General features: G+C 46.7%; 1 protein-coding gene across 5 annotated transcripts; it reads right to left on the reverse strand.

Annotated features, from left to right (window-relative positions):
* Nucleotides 1-3,889: 3,889 nt before the first annotated feature.
* Nucleotides 3,890-25,284, reverse strand: PDCD4 (programmed cell death 4). 5 transcript variants are annotated; one of them, XM_085878333.1, is made up of 12 exons: nucleotides 25,031-25,284; nucleotides 24,657-24,716; nucleotides 24,166-24,447; nucleotides 22,874-22,971; nucleotides 20,173-20,286; nucleotides 10,808-11,029; nucleotides 8,159-8,256; nucleotides 5,742-5,856; nucleotides 5,338-5,445; nucleotides 5,092-5,202; nucleotides 4,743-4,882; nucleotides 3,890-4,450 (listed from the first exon to the last, which is right to left on the reverse strand). In XM_085878333.1, the coding sequence occupies exons 2-12, from the start codon at nucleotides 24,691-24,693 to the stop codon at nucleotides 4,396-4,398; spliced, it is 1,380 nt and encodes a 459-aa protein (XP_085734459.1). In that variant the 5' UTR covers nucleotides 24,694-24,716; nucleotides 25,031-25,284; the 3' UTR covers nucleotides 3,890-4,395. The 5 variants fall into 5 exon arrangements, with proteins under 5 accessions (XP_085734459.1, XP_085734446.1, XP_085734455.1 ...); XM_085878320.1 differs by having other exon boundaries at nucleotides 24,657-24,751; XM_085878329.1 differs by having other exon boundaries at nucleotides 24,921-25,284.
* Nucleotides 25,285-26,102: the final 818 nt, after the last annotated feature.

A 26,102-nucleotide genomic window follows, 5' to 3' on the forward strand; every position in this document is an offset into this window, starting at 1 on the left:
GGTGTGAATGTCGGCTCGAAACCCATTTGGAGGGGTGCAGGAGCCCTGTTGACGGGCTGGGAGCGTGGCTGCGAAAGGTGAGTATCGCTGAGTGGGTACCCCGGGCACCAGGCTAGTCGGCCGTGGTAGGCCAAGGGCCCATGGCGGGCCGGGATAGCGTAGTGGGCACGGGTGCGCCTGCTTGGTGCGGGGGCCCGGGGCGCCATTAGCCGTGTGGGCAGTGGTGTGGGCACGGGTGACCCTCGGAAAGGGGCCTGGGAAGCCAGCCTGCCACGTGTGCGTTTCAGGAGAGGTGCCATGGGGGGCACTCCCCGGTGTTTAGGGAGCTGGTAGGTTCGGAGGCAGTGTAGTGCCCGGGGGTGCCATAGCGGGAGATTCGGCAGAGGGTCGTGCCTGCCAAAGGGAGCCACACGTCCCAGCCATGAAACCGTGTGAGGGCACGGAGAGAAAATTGGGGGGGCGAGGCCCGAAATTGTGAGGACACCAACACAGGCGACGGGAATCTGGGTTGTTAGAACCAATAGTTTAAGCGAGAGGCGCTTGTTGAAAGCCCCGGGGTAGTTTAACAGTTAAATGGATAGGGTAGAATAGGAAGTGTACCCTCCGCACCATCCATCCCCTCGCTCTCGTTGTGGGCCGCTGGACCCACTTTGTATTATAGATCGCTGAAGTCTGGGGAGGCCATTCTGAGGCTTAGATTGGGCCTCGACACAGGACGCTAGCTCTCCCTTGTTCCCCTCCGGGAAGGGAACGTAGGGGTTGGGAGTAGGATAGTAGACAGGATAGGTTAGCCGAACAAGGATGATAAAGGGGGTAAGGGGACGAATTATAGTGGGGAAGTAAAAATAAATAAAAAAATAAAAAAAAAGTTGGGGCTAAATTGGCTTTTACAAATTAAGGGAGTGGGTATGTACAGTGACAGGCAAAGGCGATAGGTGGGAGGGAGACAGGAAGGTAGGTCTGAGCCTGCCTTCCGAGTGGCCAGCACCACCGCACTCCCTCCACCAACCTCCACTGAACGGCAAAGGCTGGCCAGCTTCATCTGCTGGCTGTGTTGCTGCAAGGCCTGTGCCGGCCCACTTCATCTGCCGGCTGGCTGTTTTTCTTCAAGGCCTGTGCCGGCCAGTTCGTCTGCAGGCTGTGTTTGCCTGATCACCTTTGCCATGCCATGCCCACTGCCCCTGTTCACCAGCCCCGTTCAATTTTTGCTTTGCCCCCCTGTTCATTGCCATGTGCGCCAGGATCAGAAAGCAACAGTTTGCAAGCTGCGAGAACTGCCCTGTTGGCAGCTACAACACGGGCCTGCAGTGGTGGCCCGTGCACCGTGTTTGTGTCCATCCATCCATTCGTTGTGCTCATTGCGTGTGCCACTTGAGCTGGCACGGAGACTGCGTTTGTGCAGCCCATGCACCGTTGTGGTTCACTGCGTTCAGTTCAAAAGGGAAAGCCTTGGACTGCGTGTGAGCAGCTGGCCACGTTCCCTGTCACCTGCATTGTTTGAGTCAGAGACTGCATCCGAGCAGCCTGGCTCCCTGCTAACTGCTTTCTTTTTGCAGAGTTCATTGATCCTGGGCCATGGTTTAGTGTAAAATTTGTAAGTTAAGGTTAAGATGTACTGTACATATGAGTGCTCCCCCGTCATGTCTGTCTTCGCGCCGGCAATTTTATTTAAGTCGTCCGTGTGAGTGGGTTTGTTGAGGTAGTTACTCAGCCCTCAGGTTATTTATTTTGGGGACACGAATACCATGAATGTCGCACTCAGGGATCCGTAGGTAAAATGTACTAGGGGAGAACTACACATGATGGCACACGAAAATTTGACGACTCGGGACGAGTCTGTAAAAAGGGGAGGGGGTAGTGTTGTGGTTGAGGAAATTCGCAAACCACCATTCAGGTCCCGTAGGTGAGATATCTCTGTAAGTATATGTGAAGTTAGCCCCAAACCCGTTGTTTAGAGGGAATAAATGTCATTCATTTGGGCTGCGACCCTTTTAGATAGCCGTTTTTCTTTTACTATCTTTATTTTGGACCAACTGCCATTACTACCACCCCAACCACCACCAACCGCATCTCGACAACCACAGCCACCTTCTCCAGAACTGCCTTCACAACATCCACCTTCTCCACAACCGCTTTCACACACCAACCGCTTCACAACAGCAACGCCAACAGCCACGACCTTTACCGTCAACTCACCCTCGCAACCATAGCATCACCGCCATTCCCGCGCCACTTGTGGGCACCAATACTGGACTCGTACAGGGCACGCACCGAGCAGCGGGTGCAAAAACACCAGCCTTTCCGAGAAATCGGATCAAGAATGATTCACGCCCACTTCTGTTCCGTCTTATCAGCGAGCGTGGGGCGATTTGGCCCCGCCTCCAGGCGCGTCGGAGTATAATCGCTATATGCAGATTCGCGGATCAAGAATGATTCACACCCACTTTTCCTCCGTCCAATGGGGGAGCGTGGCTCCGCCCCCGGGCCGTTCCTGATCCAAAAATCTGCATACGATTTCTCCTGTCAGACTATAAAGCGCCGAGCGCGGGGCGAATTACAGAGAGTTGAGAAGAGGAAAGAGTTGGAGAGTTGAGGCGGCAGCGAAATCAGTCGAGAGAGTGTCTGTCGGGGTCCGGAGATGCTGGAGAAGCCAAGAAGCTTTGTGGAGGTCTGCGCTCGTGTCAGTCGGGGAGCTGCGGAGAGGGGAGGCCGGGAACGCGGTCGAGGTCGCAGTGGAGTCGCTCGTCGCGGGACCCAAGCCAGCCAGATTTCCTCTTTCCCCCGAGCATCAACACCCCCCCCCCCGTTGAGATAGTGTGAGAAGGGGGCCCTGTTCCCACCCCATTCCAGGCAGTGCCAGCAAGGCCCGCGGAGTCGGGGCGCCGCCGCCATTTTGCGGCTCATCACCGGACGGGTAGGCTCGACGTGGTCTCGGCCCCAGGCCCGTCTGCCCCCTTATCGTTGAGGGTGGTCCCTTTTTTCTTTTGCTATGGAGTATATGTGTTGTCGGCGCCGTCTGTGAAGTAAAACTGTGTAAGTGTTGCCGTGTGCTCGCGTAGTCGGCAGTAGATCTGCATTGTGTTTCTTTTGTTGCAATTGCTTTTGGTGCGCAATTGTCATTTCTTCTTTTGTTACATTTGCTTTTGGTGCATAATTGTGGTAATTGTATATGTGTGCTTTCCGTTTGCCACGGAATAAATGTGCCTTATGTTGAACTGTTTTTCCCGTTTCGCTTCGTCTTTTCTTTAATTGAATCTCCATCTTACTTCACGTAAAGGGTTTGTAGTGGGCTAAATACACCCAAGAATTAATCGGAACCGTCGAGGTTGACGATAACACCGCTCGGTTATCTCGATAGTACGGAACGGGTCGCTTAAAGTGGCCCGTGTCCGAAGTCGACCTGCGGCGAGGTGCGATCGCCCGGTCTACTCTCCGTGTGGGTACTTAGGTAGGTCAAATTTGGCGAACAACCCTATCCCACGCGGGGGGCCGATTGGCACGATCGTGGTGAGGCCGAAAGGCCCACCCGTGACTAGTTCCCGGCGTTAGTCCGAGAGGGTCACGACGGGATTGTCCGTCCGGTGGGCGACGTGCCGCGATTCGAGTTACATGGCCGCCCGCACGCGTGAATCCACAACAATATTCAGTGAAGGTTGATGCCTTGATTTCAACTTCTCCACCCCTCCCCCCAATACTCAACAGACTCTCTCCTTAATTTAATACTTCACACATTGAAAGAGCTGACAAAGATAAATAATCAGAAAACAGGTGCAGGGAGGGGTAAATTAAATGACCTCATGAAGAGACAACCAATCCCTCAAAAGTGCAAGTCACACCATTTAACAAACCAATTCTTACATCCCCCCCAAAAAAATGCAGGAATCTCAAATTCAAAACAATTGCATGTTTATTTTTAATTCCAGTCAAAGTGGATTAAACCAGAACAAACCACATGCAGGTTCAATAGTACAGTTGAAACAGGAATTACGAGGAGAGAGAAGAACCATTATAGGATCTTCCAGCAATGCAATTCCACTTGAACAATCAAATATTCCCAAACTTCACCCCACAAAGCTTGCAGGTACACTGACCACTTGCACATGTGTAACCACATTACTTGGGGAAAAAAAAATTAAGCAGAAAACTGTGGACACTGAGGAGCAAAGTGCTGAAAGGAAGTATGGAGGGGTGCAATGGTTGGGGATGAGGGGTGGAAGGGTTGGGGGCAGCAGAGGCCATAATGTCAAAGTTGAAAGGTAAAGGAATGGGAGATGACACAAGGGGTCACCACCAAATATTGAGTTTGAAGCAAAGATTGAATATAATTACAATTATCCTCATATACTTAATCTCTCAAGCAAACAATGCAATCTCCTGGCTCACATTTCAATTCATTTAGCAAGGCTTCAGCTGACCACCGTCACCCTCGCTTACCATGCGCTTCCGGCCTCTGAAAAACAGTGAAGCATTTATTGGCAAGAGAACAAGGCTCTTGGCAAAAGCAAGAAGGCTTGGGCTTTTACTTTTTAACATGCTATTTTATAGATGGCCATTAGTTTTGGACAGAGGAAGAGGAAGCTGAAGTTTGCTTTTGGGAGTTGGTAGGAGCAATGAAAGTTCAAGATGGCTGTTTTACAACATAGTAATGAACCTTAAACAAAGCTGGACAGCACATTGGCAGACAGGCAACTGTGCATCAGTCACACATCACCTGGAAAACAGGATAAAGCATCAACAGGTACCTGCTTGGGCACTGACTATGCAGTTGCTTGCTGATGACTCCTTCTTTAAGGCAATTGTCCATAAAATGCTCCAGGATTGAGTGAGCCAGTGGCACATCCAGGATCAAGTCATCCATCGATGCAAACACTCGCTCAAAACCCTGCAGGAAAACAGATCAGGAAATGAGTCAGAACAAACCACATTCAAATAATTGATTCCCATTTGCTCTCCTGTTCTGCATAATGTACACCAAATGCAAAAAAAATTTAACAAAAAAAAGAAGAGCTTCCATAAAGATTTAACCTGTGTCAAACTGCTCCTCTCACAGGAGTGGTACCAATTGCTTCCAGCTTCAAATGGCCACCTCACCCGGTTCATCTGGTCGATTGTCAACACTCCAGAGTCCCAGAATGCCTTAAGCAGTTTCACAATCATCTGCCGCATCGTTTCCTTGCTGGATTCGAGGACCATTACCACAGCCTGTTGGGCAAATGAGCAATCAAGCATTGGTTTCCTCCCAAACCCAGAGGAATACCCTCAATCTATGTTATCCCAATTTGTACAAAAATAACAACACCAACAACAAAATTGCCACCAAGTTTCCAGGAAACCTGCCTCATAAACAAGTTCATGGTGGAAGTGGGGAACCTCAAGATCCTTGAGGCAATGTTCAGCCTCAGCCACATCCTCAGATGCCAAATACTCCCTGAGTAAGAGGTTCATCTGCAAACATCCACGAGGCCAGGAGTTTACCAGTCAGCAAGTTGGATGGATAAAAGTCTTTATTTATCCACAGCAACAAAAAAAAGAGAGTTAAATAACCAAACACATTGGCTGGAGAATAAAAATAAAGCAATCCATAAAACAAGCATGGATTTAATAAACAATGAGCCCCAAACTTTGGGTTAAAAGAAAAAATAAAAAATTTCAACAACTTTAACTTGTGTATCTGCCTCATGACCCAAATGCAATTTATTTATAAACATTTAAACTTTAATCACAGCAGTCCCAATCCATACCTCCTTTATGAGATGCTTAACAGGTCTCTGGCCACCACCCACACCCCACACATTGTCAAGCTTCAGGATGCTCCGCTTTATGCCAAGCAGCACTGAGGCTCTGTCCAAAGCTGCCCTTTTGGGGGAGGAGGGGGGGGGGGTTAACCAACACAGTGCAGGACTATAAGCATTTCAATTTCAAGGGCAACTTATTACAATTCCACATTTGTTCAATTCCCATCTTTGTACGATAGCCTTCGTGAGATTACAAAACACCAACACCTTTCGAGTCGACCCATTCTGCTCCGACCTTTGGACCAAATGTCTGCACTCCCTAAAGTCAGCCAAAACATTTTTAATGTGCATGAAGGGCCAAACAAGTCAAACACCAACAATCCATTACATGTGGGACTAAGGTTAGATAGATGCTCACAAGGGAAAACAAGTTTTGCACAAAATGTAAAGAGGCATTTTTTTTCAATGTAGGTCCATTTTTATTTTTTAAGAATCTCAGCAAAGTCATCTGGAGATCAAGTAAACAGGGATGACTCCAATTTGACAGCAGTAAGATCAGAAGATTTGTGCAAAGATGACCATGCCAAATAAAATATTCGATGAAAAAAAAAAAAAAGTCAGAAAGCTACTTGGACAACTACAACTACTTCATCCAATGAATTCCACCATTCTCTGTGAGGGTCAGCCTACAAGTTTGTCCCAAGTATCACAAAGCAGCTGGCCAGGCCTGCCCTGCCAATCACAGTTTGGCTTGAATGCATTTCAAGTCCACCAGGAACTGATTTGAGCATGATTGCAACAACTCACTTCTGAGCAAAAGACCATGGAATCTTCAATGTCCAATTAGTACTCAACATCCATCCAAAGGACAGCACACTTTTATGCAACACCTTAGCTGCAAAGCACCAACACAAGGGTTTCCAAGGAATGAACCCAACAAGACAGCTCCAAGGTAAGTTGTACTACCTCTGCAACATCTGGTCAGACCAGAGCTACAGAACAGATACAACTAGAAGGGCACTCAGTCAAGCACAAACCTCCACCACAAGAACATAATCAGGCCCAATACATTTTTGAGATATCATGCTGTACAGTCATGCACCACTTAACAGGGTTACATTCTGAGAAACACATCATTAAGCAACGTCGTTGTTGTGCAAACATCATTTTTTTTTTCGTTTTCATACATCATACTTACACATAACTACACACCTCGGCTATATGGTGTAGCAGTGTAGCCTATTGCTCCTCGGATACAAACCTGTACAGCATGTTACTGTACTGAATACTGTCGGCAATTGTAACACGCATCCAAGAGAGACGGAAGATGCGTTAGTTTTACCTTTGTGCTGTTCATGACGGCCATCGGTGTTGTTCGCAGCTGCTTCCAATCTTCTCTCGCATTGATTAATGAAAGGTGAATACATAGCATTTGGATTTTATAAATACATAATCATTGCATCGATGTTACAATTTATAAATGAAGAAACGAGCTCCTGTCAATTGTGATATATATTTTCAGAACAGTGCGATTGTTTTAACAACATAAAAAGCTTCACAAAAAAAAAAATTTTTGAGTTTTAATTTCAACTGTAACAATTTATTCACAGAATTCTTCAATTCAAAGGTAATTTACTTGCAAGAAGGTAAGCATGGAAACATTGTTTCAGTTTAAAAGCAGATTTACTTGAATCCCGATTTATCACGATGACATTTTATGGACCTCAACAATCGCATTATAACAGGGCCACACTCGTTTATTATCATTATGAAGTATTATGTACTGTACAGCATACATAATTGTATGTGCTATTTTTATAAGACTGGCAGCACTATGTCAGCTACATCACTCAGCAATAGGAATTTTTAAGATACATTTTATTTTTCAGAGCTGGCAGATCAGTCGTTACCCAGAACGTCATTAAGCAGCACATGACTGTATATAGTTTTTGGCCCCATCTCTCAATGGTGAAGAATCACTAAAATTAAATAATTCTCAGATCCAGATCTTCACCGAAATCAAATCAATTCGTCCTTATCACACACCCAACCTGTCCACAACTTTGAGATATCCTGTACACAGACAGACAGACAGAGCTATGAAAACAACCTCCTTCACCTTTGGTAGCAGAGGTAACAAATGTATGGTCATTAGAATTTTAATGCAATATTTAAATTTGCTTGATGAGACTAGAGCAACACCTGTTGTCACATGCATCATTCAGGAAAGTATGGTAATGATGCAATCCCTCCACATGGACTTGGGAGCTGCATCATTATTGGGCCAGCTTTATGATTTTTAAAACACCACAACCAAAATCCCTCAACACCTTGAGGTTGAACATCAACCAACACACTAAAAGCATGCATGTTCAAGAACAACACTTCAAAATATTGACAGAGTGAGAGATCGGCTACTGTACCTGGCATGCACACACGCCACACGGCCCTTGTGACTCTCGAGGAAATCCGCTGGCAAGATGTCATCGGCCACAGCACGCGCAACGAACTGACCCAACATCTGGAGACATGCCACACCAACCACATCAAGATGTTGATGCCTCAGGCTCATCCACAATTGCAACAACAGCATTAAACAGTGATCAGAAGAAACAATGAAGGGGGGTGGTGATTCATGCTCCGCAAACACCCAGGGCATTGGTTCAATTTGAACTGACTGCACACTTGACTATTGTGGATTTACACATTGCACACATTCACAGTTTTCAAAGAGTGGAACAGGAAAAAGGTTACAATGAAAAAGTTGTGAGGAAGCCAAATTCAGAACAAAAATGGTTTGCACAAAACAAGAAACTGGCTTTGTGCAAAAACGGAAGCAAAACAGAACACGGCACGGGCAACTTTTGGAGGGAGATTCGTGCAATGCATGACAGAAGGATAAAATCTACAATACAGCGATTAAACCAGTTATAATGTATGGTGCAGATAGATACAAGAGCTTTGAGGAAGAAGAAGAGAAAAATAAAAATAAAATAAAAAGAAGAGAAGAGTTGCTGGAGAGGACAGGGATGAGAATGCTTTGGTGGATTCTCAAGAGCATCACCAAGAGAGCGGTCGATAACGAGTAGAAACGCAAGAGGCCTGGAGTCACGAGCATCACAGAAAGGATGAGAGACAGACTCGGTTGTGGTGGTTTGGACACATGAGGAAAAGGGATGAAGAACCAATGCAGAGAGCATGGAAGAGCCAACTGGAGGGAAAAGATCAGAGGCCAACAGAGATTTCAGCAGAGGGAGGCAGTGAAAGGAGATTTGAAGAGCATGGGATTAAGAGAAGAAGATGCAGAAAATTGAGGGCACATGGCCAACCCCCACACCTGTTGGGATTAAGGTGTAGACAAGAAAAAAAGATTATCATCTTGTGGTCCAAACACTCCACAGTTGTAAAATAGAGGCCCAAAGTGAGACAATGGCAGCAAACACCATGTACTGCAATTCAAGTTGTGCTTCTTGTTGGATTGCAACTTGACGTTCAGACGCCACAACAAATATGTTCCTCATTTCCCAAATGATAAGCAACACAAGGGTAAACATTTAAATTATCAGAAACCATCCCAGTCAGCAAGGACAGGGCTTACTGAAGCAGTGTCATAGCAAGGGCACACATTGGGTGGTTTGCCATTACATTCCCAGCATTAGTCAACAAAGCGATCACACCCAGCACCGGTTAGACGGTTTATAGATCGGGTCGAGAATCTGACCCAGATTAGAAAGCTCAATTTTTTTTCAAAAAAGTCTGCAACCTCCGCCACCGTACTCAGACATTTAACTCATCCTGCTACAATTGCCTGGCTCAACACCCAAGGAAGTTGCATGGAAAACTTCCCTTTCCCGGAAGAAGGAAGTTTCCTTTACAAATACTAGCACTGCCATCTTGTGCACACAGAACAGCCAGTTATGTATGATTGCTCCCATATGGCATCTATTTTCAGATGAACGACACCCACCCACTCTCCACACTTGGTTTCTGGGCTTGCCGACCCCAACGATGCTTGCACCCTCAAACTACATCCAAACAGCTAGAAAAGTAAGCGTTTGCGAGGTGGACATTTTTTTTTCCTTTTTAAACGGTGAACAAACGCGTCCAGAAAGGCATCGCCACATTTTGCTTTGCAAATTTTCCCATCGTAAACACGACCCACGCACACACACGCCCCGGAGTCAAGAACGAGGTGTCACTTTCCTCTCCAAGTGAAACGTTTGCAGTTAAGATGGTTCTCTGCACAGATCAACCGACGCACTCATTTTGGTAAATTACATTTGCAGATCCCATCTACCACAGCAAGACAGGTGGATTGTAGACCACGTGAACACAGTGTGGCATGTACAGTGCGGCCGTGTTAAAAAAAAAAAATATATATATATATATATAAAAAATATATATTGCCCAACAACATACAAGCTGATAACACTATCTACGGTTCGCAGTTCGAGCACTTGCCTCGGGAGCGTTTGGATGTCACGTGCGTTGCTGCACAAAGCACAAATGGTCAAGTCAACCACACCGTGCAAGCTCCACAAGCCTCAAACAGGTTTCAGCCAAACACCTTGATTAACCAAGTACAGAAAACGTGTGCAGACACAGAAAAGTATCCATCTGTCTCTGGATGTTCAACAAATACTTTATACTGCAGTCAAATGATTAAATAAAGTATCTCCATTCAACCTTCCTGTTTTTGTGAAATTATAGCCAATGTTCTTACCACTCACCCAATCTTCCTCAAAATGTCCCTCTACCCAGCTGTTGGTGCACTTAGCCACTTGTCACCACCTTCTAGCTGTTATGTTGCATTCTAGCTCTTCCAAAAGCCTGGACATTACATACAAAAAAAAAAACAAAACAAAAAAAAACAAAGGTCATTAACGGATAAATGGCATCAACTCCAAAATAAGGCTTTCAAATAGAACCCGTGGAGCTCGAGAACGCGAGGGGAGCACATGTTCTTCGAGCGGACACGAGGCACACCAGGTTAAAAATAAATACACAAGCACCAGACTTGAAGCAGATGGTGGTGCAGCAAGGGGGTGGTGGGGGGAAGAGCCACGACTCACCTGAGAAGCGTCCGGCGTGTCGAGCAGCAACTCGCCAAGGTTACCAAGCAGCTTGTCGAAAGCAGTAGCCAGCTGTCGCTTGGACAAGGCACGGTGGCACAGGTCAGAGAGAAGGCGAGAGGTGAGCTCACGGTGGCTGGCTCGGCCCTCGAGAGACAAAGACACCGCGAGTACAGAGAGCTCAGGCTCGTGCTTGCCGAGGTTAAGGTCTTGCAGCTGCAACTACGGTGAGGGTAGCAAATGGCGAGAATTCGTACCATTACCGCACGGATAAAAACACCATTTTCCTCAAGATGGTTCTTAAGCAGTGCAATCAAGTATTACAGCTTGCATTGCAGAATCTGCCACATCTGCACACGGCGGAAATGTCTTTTTTTTTTTTTTTAACAAGCACAGACTTGTCCAAGCTGTGCGATGTCGACAAGATGCCTGCATTGCCCGATCTGGGCTAAAAACTCGAGAAGATAAATCAAGGAAGCGGCTTCATTGATAAACATGGAAGTGAGAAAGTATCAAAACAGCCGCTTTAAATATAGTGATCTTTAAAAGCACAAGCTCAAACTTTCACATCACTCCCCTCCAGCCCTGTAACCCACAACAAGTTCAGATTACAAATTTAAAAAGATGCAACAAGCACCATTTCCAAAATTTATTTTCATGGATCTGTAGGCCAAGCCTCGTTCAATTCTTGCCACAATTGTACAACGACCTGAAAGTATAAAAATTGAAGGCCAGGTTTGTGCATAATTTTCATTTTCCAAATGTTTGAAAAAAAAAAATTTAAAAAAAAAAGAACAGAATCAGCAAATCAAACACAAAGCAACAACCATTAGTCTTGCAATGAATATGACATAGTTAAGAGTTAAAACTTCACTCCAAGGTATTAAAAACAGAATGTTGCATTCGAAATTGATTGTGTGTGTGTGTGTGTGTGTGTGTGTGTGTGTGTGTGTGTGTGTGTGTGTGTGTGTGTGTGTGTGTGTGTGTGTGTGTGTGTGTGTGTGTGTGTGTGTGTGTGTGTGTGTGTGTGTGTGTGTGTGTGTGTGTGTGTGTGTGTGTGTGTGTGTGTGTGTGTGTGTGTGTGTGTGTGTGTGTGTGTGTGTGTGTGTGTGTGTGTGTGTGTGTGTGTGTGTGTGTGTGTGTGTGTGTATGTGTGTGTGTGTGTATGTGTATGTGTGTATGTGTGTATGTATATATATATATATATATATATACATACACACACACATTTACAAATATATATATATACATATATATATGTATATATATATATATATATATCATGTTCAAAATGGGATGGCTCCCGGGAGTAATCCTTCATGCTTTGGATCTGAAACAAAAATCGAATCAGCTCCTCGTCACCTACACAAATCATCCACAGAGTTGTATCATAATCTGTCCACAACTTTGAGATACCATGCTATCGTTTTTGTCCCATCTCAATGGTGAAGAACCACTTGTAAATGAAAAACATTATCGGACCTGGTCTTCACCAAAATCGAATCAATCGGTTCTTGACGACCAAATTTCATCTGAATCCATCAAAAACTCATATTTCCTGCTCAAAGAAAAACAAAAACAGACAGACAGGGTGAAAACAACCTTCATCCACCTTCGGTAGCAGAGGTAAGTAGACAGCATCTCAAAGTGCAAAGCCTGTCCAGGTCAACTTTGAACTCAACTACACTTGATGAAAACAGCGTAAAACTAGAAGGGCGCTCGGTGGAGCACATACCTCCTCCACCAAGTAATACCTGATCCACGAAAACACATCAGGCCAAATACATTTTTTGAAATAGTGCTATACAGGACTATATCGTTTTTGCCCCTATCTCTCAATGGTGAAGAATCACTTCAAAAAATTAAATAATCCTCGTATCCAGATCTTCACCAAAATCGAATCAAATAGTCCTTGCCACACACCCAACGTGTCTACCAAGTTTTTGTCCGAATCTGTCCACAATTTTTGGGATATCGTGCTATATTGTTTTTGGCCCCATCTCTCAATGGTGAAGATTCTAGTTGTTGGATCCAGATCTTCACCAAAATCTAATCAGTTCACCCTTGTCACACAACTTTATGAGATATCCTGCACACACACAAAGGAGTGAAAGCATAACCTCCTTCAGCTTTGGTGATGGAGGTAACTAGAAGGGCACGCGATAGATAGAGCACATACCTCCACAAAGCAGTGCCCGATACAGTGCAACATATCAGGCCCAAATGTTTTTTTTAAATATCATGCTATAAATCATATTTTTGCTCCATCTCTCAATCACTAAGAATTTTAAATAAATAAAATTCTCGTATCCAGATTGAATCAATTCATCCTTGTCACACAGCCAACCTGTCCACAGAGTTGAAAACAAATCCGTCAACTTTGAGATCTTGTGCCATACAGTATATCATGTTTGGCCCAATCTGTCAATGGAAAAAGAATCACTTAAAAAAAAAAAATTATAGTAGCCAAATCGACATCTTCACCAAAATCTAATCAGTTTGTCCTTGTCACACAACCAACATGTCCAAAAAATTATCACAATCCATCCACAACTTTTTGAGATATCCTGCAAACAAAAAACAAACACAGACAGAGTTGAAAACAACCTCCTTCCACCTTCAGCACCAGAGATAAACATCAACTGTAAATTTTATTAGTCCATATTTGAATAAGGGGTTGCTAAAAATTTGATGGCCTCAAATGATTAAAATGTTACAGCCTGTATATATATATATATATATATATATATATATATATATATATATATATATATATATATATATATATATATATATATATATATATATATATATATATATATATATATATATATATATATATATACATACATACACACACACATATACATATACATACATACATACATACATACATATATTGTTGTGGATCTCACGACTCCGACGTGCGGACGACCGCCTTTATCCCGATTGCGGCCGCGCGCGCCCACCGAACATGGCAATCCAGTCACAGCTTTCGGATCAACGCCGAAATCCAGCTACCGGCGTGTTTTTAACGAAACCACAACCAGGTCAATGCTCTGCCCACACTACAGGGTCGATCGCCGAATTGTCGATTTACCTAATTATTCGCGCAGATAGACTACCGAGAGGTTGTACCTCAACGGGACCTGCTCAGAAACGAGCCGCTTTAAGCAGCTCTTTCCGTCTGCAATTGCAGAGCGGTTTATAATCACCAAGCCCAGTTGGACCCGATTGTCTTATCGGTGTTTAAAACCAGCTATTTATTCCGAATGCAATTATGGCAGTTCAATGGAGAAAGGGACGCAACGAGCAGGTGAATATTCAAACAATGGGGGTATTTATTTTCACACATATGCATGCAAGCAATGCAATGAATGGGGGTGGGGACAAGACACGAGCAAAAAGACCTACAGCCGTCGTCTATCTATAACATATATGCAATTATAACCATTCTACTTATGGATAAGGCGCCACAGAAAAGAAAAGGGAGAACTGGGCCCGTAAGACTTTAATGTTCCTCGGATCTGGGATGACCAAAAGAGCTCCGCGAGGCCGTGCAGGTTACCTGGCCACCATCGGGGGTGACTCGCTGGGCCCTGTTTCGGCAACCCTCGGTGTCTCGGCCTGACTCCACTTCCGAACTCCTCAGCACTCAAGCCCGGCGCTCTCCACACAGACTCTGAACTTCCCACACCCACTCAGTCTTGGCATCTCTCCAATCGCGGCGTTTTATCAGCCCCGAGGGGAGGGGCCGCCGTGGGCTCTTTCATCCCAAATCAGCACCCTCCCCTCTTTCACCTTTGAACCTTTACCCAGGCTGAATCCGCCCCTCCTCCCTCTCAGCGCGTGGGAAGGGGGGAATCCCAGGTGTGATCGGGATGTCTCTATGGAGCATCTTGTTTTTTTAACCGTTACTTTTGTTTGTAGAGGAGGGTCGGTGTGTTGTGCAGATTGATGAGGTTGTTGAGGTGTCATGGTTGTAATGTGGTTGTTGAGATGTAGTTGTAGTGGTGTTGTTAAGGAGTGGTGTGTTCGTTTGAAATTAAAGACAGCAAAGAATAATGGCGAGCTCGAAGATGCACAGCTCATCACACGAATAATGCCCCTTTAGACATTGGTGGGGAAATCTAATCTGGACACACACAGACATAACCGACCTCTGGGGAACCTGAATGGCGATCTGTGAATTTCCACAACCGTAACAATAATATTATATATATATATATATATATATATATATATATATATATATATATATACATATACATATATATATATATATATATATATATATATACATATATACATATATATATACATATATACATATATATACATATATACATATATACATATATACATATATACATATATACATATATACATATATACATATATATATATATATATATATATATATATATATATATATATACATATACATATATACACACACACACACACACACACACACATACATACATACAAAAATATGCAAAGAAGCCTTCCTGCATCGATGTCGATACTTGACAGATTTGGAAGGATCAGAAAGATTGAAAAAATAAAAATAAAAAAAAAATAACCAAAACAACTATAAATTAATTTCTCAAAGTTAACCAGGAAAATGAGTAAACATGCAACAACCAAAGTTAATGTGAAAATTGCAACCTCAAGAAAAAAAATTAATCTGGATGGGGGAAAAGGACAAATGGTAAATCTCTCTCCCTCTGGATTTCCACACCTGCACCTGAATGTATAAGCAACAAAAGACTAAAAGTACATATTTGCACACGATTGAAACATTGCTGCTGGGAAGCTGCCCAAGTCAGTCACAACTAGCATGTTTGAATTCATTTAACAGCAAAGGCAAAACACTGCATTCAATCAGCAGTAAACCAAAAAAAAACAAAACAAACAAAACAAGAGTCCATGAGGACTGGCAAACATTCACAAATCTCAAGGCAATCACAACTATTTGAATGGCACAATGTTAAAGATGCAACAAGGTCAAATTAATGTAATAATGGCTTTTGAAGTGATCATGCTTCAGTGACAAAGTTAACACGAGAGCTTGAAAACTGCTGCACAAAGTCGAGGGGCGGTTCAACATGCTGAGCAATCACAGCACAAATGAGCATCTTCCAACCAATCAGGAACCATGGTGGGCTGCCCCCCTCAAATACCACATCCACAACAAAGTCCACACACAACACTCCACAAAACAGCCACAGGAAATCTCTTAGAGTTACCTTTCTCATTTCCAATGATCAAAGGTAAGACATAGCAAGAGATTTAAGCCACCGAGAACCGCACCTCCAAATCTGATCCCTTGCCTCGTGTTGGGACCCCAAGTTCACGTACAATCAATCTTGAAGCCAACATACGCATCGCATGTGCAAACACTTCACTTACACCCCACCCCCTTTACCCCTTCCCCCATACAAATACAGCGCTCTTAAGCAAGTGTGGAGCTTGCATCGCTCCAAGCTATCCTGCCAGCCCCCATATCATTTACTTTAAGCATCCAAAAGTTTCAGCACGAACAAGCAGCGACCCATGGGTTTCAAAACAATGTGGAAAAAGAAGTGTTGAGAAAAATTCCACTCCAAAGGGCACATGTTCATACGCTTGTGCCATAGCACGTACATCACAAGTTGGACCTTTTGACAAAACATCCCCAAAGGAGAATTCCACATATAGAGAGGCAAAAGGGGGGGGGGGAGATGAGGACACACCCTTAACCATCTCTCCCCAAATAAAAGAGCAAGCATTATCACAAAATCCCAACAAATAAATAAATAAATGGCCCATCGGGCCAGGACTTGACGAAATTCAACAAGATCGCGTACCATCTATATATTAATACTGAAGGACCAATTTTGTGCTCCTCCGAGCGGTCGCGTCACATTTTTCTCGGTACTGTGACCTGGACTGAAAGAAACTTCGTACCTGTAAGAGTGCATCGCACATCGTGGCAATAGTCAAACTTCAACTCTGAAGCAGAATAAACACTTTTCGTTTTACATGGCGACGCGTGACGGCACCTCTGAGAGGCGTCAGGACGTCATTAAGTCCGTCGTCAACAGACCGTTACCGCTGAGAGGTGCAATTCCACTCCTCGAAAATAGCATCTGCAATGTAAAACCCTCTTCTGCACATGCTGACTACCTCAGAATGTGAATTTGACACGAAAAAATGTAACAAGAAACATTGTATCTTCTATATATTGTTACGTTTGAGGGGGGTATGCATTCAAAGGGTAATTAGGATGTTTAATTAGGTATGCCATGCTGTTCGAGTTTACCAGGATCTCGATGTAATAAGTAGCAATTCAGTGGTGATAAGTTGTCTAGTAAATGTTCATTTCTTCAAGGGGGAAATGATAATTGTCACGTAATTAGATAGGGACACGGGATAGGGTAAGTGTGTCTGCGTAAACCCCTTTTAGTAGTCCCTGGAGGCTGGCCGTGACGTCACAGGACAGTGCAGCGGATGGCTCCGTCCCGTGATCACGATTGGCAGAAGGCGACGGCGGTGGGCCAATAAACGGCTCGATTGGAAGTGACGAGGACAGGAGGATAAAAAAGGTTCTGTTCAGGGTCGAAAAGGAAGAGGAAGAAGATCGGGACAAAAAGATCGCGTTTTTTTGGTGTGGAGGCTGTTGCGCGGGAAGCATACTTGTTGTTGTGCTGATTCGATCGTGTTCTTCATCGTGTCTTGGAGTCTTGCTGAGCCTCGTGCCTCACCTTGGTTGGCTCTGCTGACTCGGAGTACGGGGTCGAACGGCGGGCGGACCTGCCTCCCTCTCCTGCTCGCAATTTGGCACCAGAACTGGTTCCCTGGCGGCTGTGAGCGGACTTGGGCCAGGACCAGGAGGTCGACAGCACCACGGTTTCTCCTGCCCCTCCTGACGAGAGCAAGGCCAGCTCGTCCGACGCTGACCCAGGGACAGTTGCGTCCACACCACGGTCCAGCCTGACCACCAGAAGTTGCTACGTTTTGTGCGTGTGTGTGCGTGTGTGTGCGTGTGCGTGTGTGTGCGTGTGTGCGCGCGTGCTTGGCGCCTTAGAGGGTTTGAGATCTGTATATTCATTGGAATTGTCTATTTTCCCCACGCCCGATCCCACACCATCCCGTCGAATCGCCCCGGATCCCTCTTCTTGCCGAGTCTTGTTATTTCTGGTTAATAATAAAAACAAATAAACATCATCAACTCGGTGAAAAGTGACTCGTGCCACCTTCCTCGTCCCGTTTGCGGTAGAGCGATTAGAACCGCCATGTTTGGGTTATAAATAAATAAACCGCCTCCATAGTTTCGGCTCATTCTACGTTGGCGGGACTGTTCAAGTCCCGTGGACGTCACAATATTAATACTGAAGGACCAATTTTGTGCTCCTCCAAGTGGTCGCGGCACGTTTTTCTCGGTACTGTGACCTGGACTGAAAAACTTTGTACCTGTAAGTGCATCGCACAGAGTGGCAATAGTCAACCTTCAACTCTGAAGCAGAATAAACACATTTCGTTAAGGCGGGGGCGAGGAGTGAAGAGGCGGGGGCGGGGGATGAAGAGACGGGGGGGGCAAGGTAAGCAAATTGAAAGCGGGAGACGGGGGAAATGGGGCAGGGGATGAGTGGACGGGGGCTGGGGTGAATTAGGCGGGGTTGAGTGTGAGGGGGTGGACAGGGGCGGGGGCCCCGGAATCAAGAGACGGGGGCGGGGAGTGAAGAGGTGGGGGCGGGGCCAGGGTAAGCAGATTGAAGGCGAGGGGGAATGGGGCAGGGGCGGGGGATGAGTAGGCAGGGGTAAGCACGCCTTGTCCAGTCCATGGCCCTCGAGTGTGGGTGAGCTGGTGAGGGTGGTTGAATGAACAGAATCCGTCTGACGGGGTTTTGGCTCGTCGAGAATATAGAGCGATATTAGGTATTTTTGGGTAGTAATAAAAAATAAAAAAAAAATAAAAAAAAAATTAATTAATTAATTAAAATACCTGTCACCTCCGTAATCCGTAACGGATGTGACCATTTTTTAATCGAGTCAAAGATACTCCCCTCCTACATCAGTGTTTCAAATTTGAAAAGGAATCCATTAAGATTTGGCGGAGACATGAATTTTTGAAAATCGGCCCATGCTAAAAGATACGGATTTTCATGAATTTTTCCTGACCTTGACATGCCAAAAGTTGTAGGGTTCTATTCTGGTGGCCAATAAGTCCATTTATTGGTGAAGTTCCATGACATTCTGACTCAAAATGTGACCTGTAGAGCGAGACGTACACACAAACAAAACAAACCAACATACTTGACAAAATCGTAGATTTCGTCAAGTAATAAAAGGCAAGTGCCTGCTCAGAGTAAATGAAACAAAGCGAAGAGTAACGACCTATCAAAGAGAAAGTCAAGTTTCGGACAAACTCTCAGGCAATGGAAACTTCCCACCACGTGTACCAAACAAAATCGGAGGAATCATAACAAGCAATGAGAACAGACTAACAAATGCAAAAGCACATTTTGGACAGACTCCCATTTGAGAACACCGCAATAACACACATTAACCGACTGATGAACAAAGGATTGGCTCACAACTCAACCAGTGTACAATGTTTCCACCATCAAAGGGAAAGAAAAACAAACCAGTTAAAAAGAAAAAATAAAAAATAAAAAATAAAAAATAATCAAATCAAGGTGTATACACGTCACTCAAGGTGAGTGCAGCGCCTGCCAAGCGTTCAGGCCAAATTCTGTAAAATGTGAGTGGAGATTAACCATTCCTGCACGGCACCTTCGACCAATTAACAGTGAAACGCGAGGAGTGGAAGGAAATCCAGAGGACAGTCAGGTGCTTTCAGTAAACTTAGCCCAAGCACAAGCAAACTTTCGACTCGAACGGATTTTCTGCTCGAAAGCCAAATTTGTCGGCATTTTGCCCGACAATTCCCAGTACAAGAGTACAAGTGGTGAAAGAATTGCAACTGAAAAGCTCAATATGCACTTCCATGCAGGTGCAAAATTGTCGTGAAAGGCCGGATGGAAAGCTTCCCACACCAACTTTTTAGAGAATCTCATGCCTGCCCCCCCCCCCACCCCAATCATTCATGCACCCGACAAGTTTGTGTATTGAAAGGAATTGCACATAAACAAAGAAACAAGGAATGAAAGAACTTTCACACAACCAAAACACAAAGGTTGTACTTCAACTCTCATGTATGGGTCATGGGTCATGCAAAGCCAGTCAATTGAGGAACCCAACAAATAAATAAAAGGAGGTACACAAAAGCAATCAAAACAAATCCAGATAGTATGAGGTTCATGATGTGGTACAAAGTCTAAGTTTCCGTCAATCTTCATCGTGCCAAACTCACTCACCAGAACTTCGTTCGTGTCACCATGCTCAAAGTACTCCTTGACAATGGGGGCGACAGATTTCTCGAGCGTCTCCCCGTCGAGCTCAGGCACAACCGTTTCGTAAAAACAATCACCCTTGGTAAGAAAAGGGAGGCCAGGCATAAGCACGGTTATCAGGTCATTCGGCCAAGGCAATGGCAATCCAAACCACACAACACGGCATTCGAGCTCAACTCCATGGGGTTGCATGATGTACAAACCCTTCATCAACCACACTACACGTTCGATCACTTTTTGGCAGTTAAGGGGCCATGGGTGAACTTGTACCGATTACGATCGAAGACTTAGTTAATGGCCGTCAATCATTCCCACATTCTTGCAGGGGAGGTTGGAGAATTATATGGCTTTCATGAACTGGCTGACAAAGCAACAAATGCAGGAATATGAAATTCGTTCCAAGGTGTCAGTGATAACTCGTCCACACAGGACAGTGGGATTTAACGTCCAACAACTGTTAACAGCATGGAATGAGCCAATTAGAGGGAGAGGTCGTGGTCGTGGTCGTGGGAGGGGGAGGTCGCGGTGAGAGGTCGTGGGAGGGGGAGGTCGCGGTGAGAGTTCGTGGGAGGGGGAGGTCGCGGTGAGAGGTCGTGGGAGGGGGAGGTCGCGGTGAGAGGTCGTGGGAGGGGGAGGTCGCGGTGAGAGGTCGTGGGAGGGGGGGAGGTCGCGGTGAGAGGTCGTGGGAGGGGGGGGGAGGTCGCGGTGAGAGGTCGTGGGAGGTCGCGGTGAGAGGTCGTGGGAGGTCGCGGTGAGAGGTCGTGGGAGGGGGGGTCGCGGTGAGAGGTCGTGGGAGGGGGGTCGCGGTGAGAGGTCGTGGGAGGTCGCGGTGAGAGGTCGTGGGAGGTCGCGGTGAGAGGTCGTGGGAGGGGAGGTCGCGGTGAGAGGTCGTGGGAGGTGGGAGGGGGAGGTCGCGGTGAGAGGTCGTGGGAGGTCGCGGTGAGAGGTCGTGGGAGGTCGCGGTGAGAGGTCGTGGGAGGTCGCGGTGAGAGGTCGTGGGAGGTCGCGGTGAGAGGTCGTGGGAGGTCGCGGTGAGAGGTCGTGGGAGGTCGCGGTGAGAGGTCGTGGGAGGTCGCGGTGAGAGGTCGTGGGAGGTCGCGGTGAGAGGTCGTGGGAGGTCGCGGTGAGAGGTCGTGGGAGGGGGAGGTCGCGGTGAGAGGTCGTGGGAGGGGAGGTCGCGGTGAGAGGTCGTGGGAGGGGGAGGTCGCGGTGAGAGGTCGTGGGAGGGGAGGTCGCGGTGAGAGGTCGTGGGAGGGGGAGGTCGCGGTGAGAGGTCGTGGGAGGGGAGGTCGCGGTGAGAGGTCGTGGGAGGGGAGGTCGCGGTGAGAGGTCGTGGGAGGTCGCGGTGAGAGGTCGGGAGGTCGCGGTGAGAGGTCGTGGGAGGGGGAGGTCGCGGTGAGAGGTCGTGGGAGGTCGCGGTGAGAGGTCGTGGGAGGTCGCGGTGAGAGGTCGTGGGTCGCGGTGAGAGGTCGTGGGTCGCGGTGAGAGGTCGTGGGTCGCGGTGAGAGGTCGTGGGTCGCGGTGAGAGGTCGTGGGTCGCGGTGAGAGGTCGTGGGTCGCGGTGGGAGGTCGTGGGTCGCGGTGAGAGGTCGTGGGTCGCGGTGAGAGGTCGTGGGTCGCGGTGAGAGGTCGTGGGTCGCGGTGAGAGGTCGTGGGTCGCGGTGAGAGGTCGTGGGTCGCGGTGAGAGGTCGTGGGTCGCGGTGAGAGGTCGTGGGTCGCGGGTCGAGGGAGGTCGCGGGTCGAGGGAGGTCGCGGGTCGAGGGAGGTCGTGGGTCGAGGGAGGTCGTGGGTCGAGGGAGGTCGTGGGTCGAGGGAGGTCGTGGGTCGAGGGAGGTCGTGGGTCGAGGGAGGTCGTGGGTCGAGGGAGGTCGTGGGTCGAGGGAGGTCGTGGGTCGAGGGAGGTCGTGGGTCGAGGGAGGTCGTGGGTCGAGGGAGGTCGTGGGTCGAGGGAGGTCGTGGGTCGAGGGAGGTCGTGGGTCGCGGGTCGAGGGAGGTCGTGGGTCGAGGGAGGTCGTGGGTCGAGGGAGGTCGTGGGTCGAGGGAGGTCGTGGGTAGAGGGAGGTCATGGGTAGAGGGAGGTCATGGGTAGAGGGAGGTCATGGGTAGAGGGAGGTCATGGGAGAGGGAGGGACGATGCGGAGGACAAGGTGAAAGGAGGAAATGAGAGTTAATGGACACCTCTGACGAAAGATCCATCCAAGAGATGGTGGGCACTTTGGGGTGAAAAAGTCCTGCTGACGAAACACCAAACAAGATTTATAGTTGGGTATTGAATCCAGACTCAGCGGCTCAGAGAGAAGTGTGCTTGCTTCCTCTGTAGCGTTGTGTCAAATATCACGAAGGAGAGAGAGAACAGATGCCAACATACTTTTACACTAATTACAAGGACGGTAGATAATGGACAAACCTGTATGCGAGTTAACAATGGATTTCAATCATCACAATCCAGGGGTTCAAATGGCAACCCCAACAAGTCACCCCAAATATGTTTTTGGGTTTTTCTTTCTAAAGAGTCCACCCAAAAAGAGTCTGGATCCAAACAGGTTACCTTTAAAGAAATGCAAACATTTCTCAAAACAATGTAAAACAAAATAAGACAGCAATCCAACAGCGCATACCAGAGATGCTTAAGAGGTGGAGAAGCCGACAGAAGGTGAACTGTACCTGGTCGTCATCGTAGTTCGGATCGCGTGCATCAACATTTTCATCGTCGTCGTAAACCTGACCTGGGGCACCCCACACCCCCTTCCCACCAGCACCACCTGCACAGCAACAAAATCGAACCATTTGTGCAGAAATCGGTGAAAGGCCTGCCTTCGCAAAACGACGAACCCTGGCACACCAATTGAGGGTCACAAATTTATCGCAAGGAATTGTGGGAAAATTTAGGTTCAATCCACCATCTTGGTTTGCAGGCACTTTTTTTCCAGGACAGAGACATTGGTAGAAAAACAGTAAATGGGGGGGTTAAAGCTGGATTTCCATAATCATGAGTTGGGGAGGGGGGGGGTGTGTGAGGTCAGAAAACCATCAGGTCACGTCACTCCTTCCACGACCCCTTAAATATAGTTTGTCCGTTCCGGCAATCTGATGGTGCATACCAGAGATACTTGACAGGTGGCAAAGCCTATGGAAGGTAAACTGTAACAGTCACCTGGTGGGCACCTTGGAAATAACGAACCAACCACGAACCACCACCGACTCCCCCCCCCAAAAAAAAATCTCATCACATCAATAACGGATTGATCAATTGATGACACAACTACTGCACTATATTAAAGGCAAATTTTTTTTTTTAAGTTCTTAGTGCAAAGTGGTTTTAAATAATGCAGATCGTCCCATTTTGCAAAGGTTACCGTGCTCCATGGATTAGTGCGTGGGAGATAAAATAAAAATAAATAAAGGGCCAGAGGGGGTACAAGCCCTATTAAAAAAAAAAAAAAAAGACATCAAAGCACCAAGTGGGTAGAGTAATGCAAGCAACAAAGTAAACAAAACAAGCACACGATCTCAAAGCGCTGGCATGCCCAGGCAACGTCCGCAAGGAATAAATAAATAAATAAATAAAAAACAAAACCCAAACGAGCCTCGTCGCACACGTCGAGAAAACACTTCTGCCAAAACTTTCCACGTGAATGACAGGGGGACGCTCAAACTTCCAGCACCACCACACCCCTTACAAAGAACACGATTATCCCTCCAAGTGGACCCTCCCAGCCCACGAACCACCCACAAACCCACGACTCAAACAGCTAACAGCAGCAGCAGCAGCAGCAGCAGCAGCAGCAGCAGCAGCAGCAGCAGCAGCAGCAGCAGCAGCAGCAGCAGCAGCAGCAGCAGCAGCAGCAGCAGCAGCAGCAGCAGCAGCAGCAGCAGCAGCAGCAGCAGCAGCAGCAGGTCCTTGCACAAACAACCGCACCCGCTGACGTGCCTACGAGGGGGATACGGATACGCACCCTTCTTGGGAAGGCCTCTTCCTTTCCCACTGCGAGACCGTCGGTCGTAGCCCGGCTTGCTCGGACTGGCCGAGCCGTTCTTCGAGGCGAGCGCGTTGTCCCCGTTGGCGTCGGACAGCGACTCGCGGCCCGAGTCGCGCGACGAGCTCTTGCGGAGCCTGCGCTTCTCGCGAGCTCGGGCTCGCGCCTCGTTCAGGGCCTGGTCCTCGCTGGTCCAGTTGCCGTTGAGCTCGTCGTTGAAGGCCTCGGCTGTGGCGACCACCGATTGGGAAACCATCCCGACTGAGAAAATTAAAATAACGACAAAGAGAGAGAGAGAGAGAGAGAGAGGAGAGATATATAAACAAACCGAGGAAGGACGAAAACAAACAAAAAAAAAAAAAGTGTGCGTTGTCGACCGCGCTCGCCTCCCACGACCCATTACACGACCACTCCAGTTCATAATCATGTGGAGAAATGCAAGAAATGCGATAGCGATTCCGTGTTTGTACCTTGCTCGGCCGGAGCGGTGTTGGGTCGCCCGTCCATCTCGCTCTTTTGCGATGGCCGCACTTTATAGAAATCACAAAATGTCCAGAAATAACCCCTCCACGGCCAAGACCGTAAAAATGAAGAACAAAGAACAAAAAAAAAATTAAATAATGATGATGAGAATAATAATAATAATAATAATAATAATAATAATAATAATAATAATAATAATAATAACTAAACGAGGCGGGCCGGAAAAAAATCCACCAAGAGAACTCGCTCACAGGTCGCGGCTCGCAGCGAGAGCTTCGATTGCAAAGATACAAATGGACAAACAATCTTCCACAGCGTCCTCCTCCTCCTCCTCCTTCTTCTTCTTCTTCGTCCTCCTCACCTCAGAAAACGAAAACGTCTCGAGCACGAATGGCGAATATCCCGCTCAGGACCGTTGGCTTCCACCAACACAACCCCGGCGGCTGTTAACTCTCGCAGCAGTCGGAGTGTAAATAGTACGAGCAATACGAGAAAAATAAAAATAAAACAGAAATAAAAAAATAAAAACAATAAATCAAAATGATATAAATTTAAAAAACACACAAACTCTCAGACAGCAAAGTTTCCTTCACAACAAGCACTCGCTCAATGAACGAGCCACCGTTCGCTCCATGTTTTTAACTTGTGGCGAAGGCCACGTGACTGGCAACAGGCATCCGATTGGTCGTTACGATGGCAATGGGCGGGGGCGGTGCTCGCTCACTGCCCAATCACAAATAGATGATGTAACTCTCACCTCGTGTCAAAGTTTGGTGACGTCACCGCAAGCCTTTCGATTTTATCGGATTACAATACTTAATAGTACGTCATAATAATAATAGATAATAACAAGACAATATTTTATTACATCGATTTCCACCGTGTGATGAGCGAAAATCCGACATTTCCAAAAACACCTCAGCGCGGAAAATCATGACACTCCTCAAGGGAAAATGGTTCCGGTGGAAATTAATTAATCTCCAACGAAATACAACAAAACACGGGGTTCACACACGAGATGATGAATGAACAGTCCGTCAAAACGATCGGCTCATGACGTGGAACTGTGTGGAACCTTCAAACAATGCGAAACGAATAACAAGTCTGTTCCTCCCCAATGTAATCATTAACGAACCGGTCACGGCGTGAGGGATTAAACGGGAAATTAACGTTTAAACCTTCAAGGATGTTGTAAATGATGGTAGTTCGACAAACACCCTCAATGCTTAACTTGTCCGAATGGCAAACCTTCGGATAGTTTACTGTTTACCGAAACTCGTGTCCCGAACAAGAACCTCGTCAACTTGGAAGTAATTGATGTAGATTTTTTTCCGACTGTCTCGATCATGAGAGAGGCACAGAACCTCTCCAAACTGTGGGTCCACAACCCCGGCCGAAGGTCCACATCAGTAGATCGGGTAGTAGATCCACAT

Source organism: Eptatretus burgeri, chromosome 1 (genome assembly GCF_056783735.1).
Source record: "Eptatretus burgeri isolate ZD-2024b chromosome 1, Ebu_testis_v1, whole genome shotgun sequence".
In the NCBI taxonomy this organism is placed as follows: Eukaryota; Metazoa; Chordata; class Myxini; order Myxiniformes; family Myxinidae; genus Eptatretus; species Eptatretus burgeri.